Here is a 3,338-nt window from a genome sequence, read left to right on the forward strand (position 1 = left end):
TATATATAGTAGGTTTAATTGGCTATGAAATTTATCAAGCATGTAATGAGCCAATTGGGGTCTCACCTACAGAAGGAAATGAGCTGAAAAAGCTGTTGGCAAGTAGCAACAATAGAAAAATATGAATTATTATTAAAATCCCTCTTATAGTATTCACCATTTTTTATTAAGTTAAATTACTTTGTTGTGTTTTTTTGTGAATTCACTGGAATTATAGCTGAGCTGGAGCAAAAAATTTGAACAGTCAACTATATATAGCTGCTGACTCATTGCTCATGTGTCTAGTGAAGGAATAAATATCTGGTTGAGAAAATTAAATCTGTTCTTTTGCATAGTAACTTTAAACTGTTTTAGGACATTATACATGTTGTAAAACTTTAATAAATCTTTTTTTATTATAGGTATGAAGCCTATGGTGGTGCAGGAGACGGGAAATCTCTTCATTCAGTCACATTTAAACCTGGACAACGTGTGACTTTAGCTTGATCAGACATGCTAGTTTGACACACATAATACATTGTTTTTGATGTAAGTTAATAAAAGCTGTGATGCATTAATAATTTAACAATCAGTGGAGTTTACACCAATAGTTCCAGAGCTTTGAAGTCAATGTAAAATAATGTTTGTTTAAATGTTTCATACTGATTTGATTCTGAGTGAGACATTTATCTAATTAAAATGTAATTATTGTATATATGTATTATGCCAGAGGAAAAATTATGTGTTTGTTAGAATTAAAGATGAAATCTTTGTACAAATCTTACCTGCATTGTTTGATTAATTTGAATGTGAATAATTTTAATTTCCTATTTTCAGTTTACAGCCACTGGATGGCATTAAAATGTCACAAAATGAGTCCACACAGTATGCCATGAAATAAATAATAATTTAAGTCATAATAGTATGTCAGGAAAAAGTCATGGTATAGTACTGTATGTCATAAAGTCATAGTATATCAAAAAGTCACAGTACAGTACGAAAGGCATGAAATGGCATTAAAGTCAGAGTATAGTATGTCATAAAATAAGTCATAGGATAGTATGTCATAAAAAATCAGTCTAGAAAGACATTAAACCAATCATAAACTAAGTCATAGCATAGTATGCCATAAAAATCATAAAATAAGTCTTAGTATAGTATGCTATTAAAAAAAAGATAAATAAGCGATAGTATAGTAAGTCATAAAAAATGATAAGTGTTAGTATAGTATGCCATTCTAAAAAAAAAATTAAATAAGTCATAGTGTAGATTGTTACAGAAAGTCATAAAATAGGTCATAGCATAGTATTTCATAAAAAACATGAAAAAGTTATAGTGTACAATGCTATTCAAAAGTCATAGTGTAACAGGAAAAGTCATAATATAGTATGCCATAAAAAAGTCTCAGTATAGTATGCCACAAAACAAAGAATCAAATAAATCATATAGTATGGCATGAAACTGTCATAAAAAGTTGTATTATAGTATGTAAGTAAGTTATTAAAAAAAGTCATCGTGTAGTATGTCATTAAGTCATAAACAAGTCAAGTATGGTATGTCCTGACAATCTGGTAATAGTAGTGCTGCCAGGTTGGTTCAGTGGTAGAGCAGGCGCACATGTATGAAGAGGTTTATACCTCGACGCAGAATCCGACCTGTGACGATTTCCTCCATGTCTTCCCTCTCTCTCTCCCCTTTCTCACCCAACTGTCCAGTCAGAAATTAAAGGCAGACAAGCCCAAAAACTAATCTTAAAAAAAGTTATAAAAAACATAGTCATTAAAAAGCTGTAGTATAATGTGTTGAAGAAAGCCATAGTATAGTATGTTAAAAGAAAAGTGATAAAAAAGCCATGGTGTAGTATTTTTAAAAAAAGTCATAGTGTAGTATGTCATTAAGTCATAAACAAGTCAAGTATGGTATATCCTGACAATCTGGTAATAGTAGTGCTGCCAGGTTGGTTCAGTGGTAGAGCAGGCGCACATGTATGAAGAGGTTTATACCTCGACGCAGAATCCGACCTGTGACGATTTCCTCCATGTCTTCCCTCTCTCTCTCCCCTTTCTCACCCAACTGTCCAGTCAGAAATTAAAGGCAGACAAGCCCAAAAACTAATCTTAAAAAAAGTTATAAAAAACATAGTCATTAAAAAGCTGTAGTATAATGTGTTGAAGAAAGCTAGTATGTATGTTAAAAGAAAGTGATAAAAAAGCCATGGTGTAGATTTTTAAAAAAAGTCATAGTGTGTATGTCATTAAGTCATAAACAAGTCAAGTATGGTCGTCCTGACAATCTGGTAATAGTGTGCTGCCAGGTTGGTTCAGTGGTAGAGCAGGCGCACATGTATGAAGAGGTTTATACCTCGACGCAGAATCCGACCTGTGACGATTTCCTGCATGTTTTCCCTCTCTCTCTCCCCTTTCTCACCCAACTGTCCAGTCAGAAATTAAAGGCAGACAAGCCCAAAAACTAATCTTAAAAAAAGTTATAAAAAACATAGTCATTAAAAAGCTGTAGTATAATGTGTTGAAGAAAGCCATAGTATAGTATGTTAAAGAAAGTGAAAAGTGATAAAAAAAGCCATAGTATAGTATGTTAAAAAAAGTGAAAAAGTGATAAAAAAGCCATAGTATAGTATGTTGAAAAAGTAATAAAAAAGTCATAGTATAGTATATCAAAAAGGTCACGATTTAGTATGTTAAAAAAAAATGATTTAAAAAAGTAATATGGTATATAAAAAAAAAGTGATAAGGTCATAGTGTAGGAAAAGTTATATCAATATATGTCAAAAAAAGTGTTAAAAAAGCCATAGTATAGTTTGTTGAAAAGGTTATATTAATATACTTCAAAAACTGATAAAAAAAAAAGCCATAGTACAGTATGTAGGAAAAAAAGTGATGAAAATGTCACAGTATGTTTAATAAGACATTGTCAGCGAATGTTCCACCAACCTCATGGATGTGGGACAACCATTCTACCTCCCAGCCACAAGGAACCCAGAAGGAATTGTGGAAAAAAGTCATGGTATGTTGAAATAGTAGAATATGTGGAAAAAAATGATTGAAAGTTATAGTATAGTATGTTGGAAATTGTAATTAAAAAGCTATGGTATGGTATGTTGGAAAGAGTGATGAAAAAAGCCTTAGTATAGTATGTTGGGGAAAGTAATAAAAAAGCCATAGTATAGTATGTCAAAAAGTCATAGTATAGTATGTTGTAAAAAGTGATTAAAAAAAAGCCATAGTATAGTATTTTAAAAAAAGTCATAGTGTAGTATGTCATTAAGTCATAAACAAGTCAAGTATAATATGTCCTGACAATCTGGTAATAGTAGTGCTGCCAGGTTGGTTCAGTGGTAG

The 3,338-nt window shown here is 31.5% G+C and overlaps 1 protein-coding gene across 1 annotated transcript in view; it reads left to right on the forward strand.

Annotated features, from left to right (window-relative positions):
• Nucleotides 1–758, forward strand: part of pex1 (peroxisomal biogenesis factor 1) — an 11,207-nt gene extending 10,449 nt beyond the window's left edge. The window contains exon 24 of the mRNA XM_032535425.1: nucleotides 402–758. Coding sequence (XP_032391316.1) covers nucleotides 402–486 — 85 coding nt within the window. The 3' untranslated portion in view covers nucleotides 487–758. The remainder of the gene's footprint in view (nucleotides 1–401) is intronic.
• The last annotated feature ends 2,580 nt before the right edge of the window (nucleotides 759–3,338 follow it).

Source organism: Etheostoma spectabile, chromosome 14, assembly GCF_008692095.1.
Source record: "Etheostoma spectabile isolate EspeVRDwgs_2016 chromosome 14, UIUC_Espe_1.0, whole genome shotgun sequence".
Classification (NCBI taxonomy): domain Eukaryota; kingdom Metazoa; phylum Chordata; class Actinopteri; order Perciformes; family Percidae; genus Etheostoma; species Etheostoma spectabile.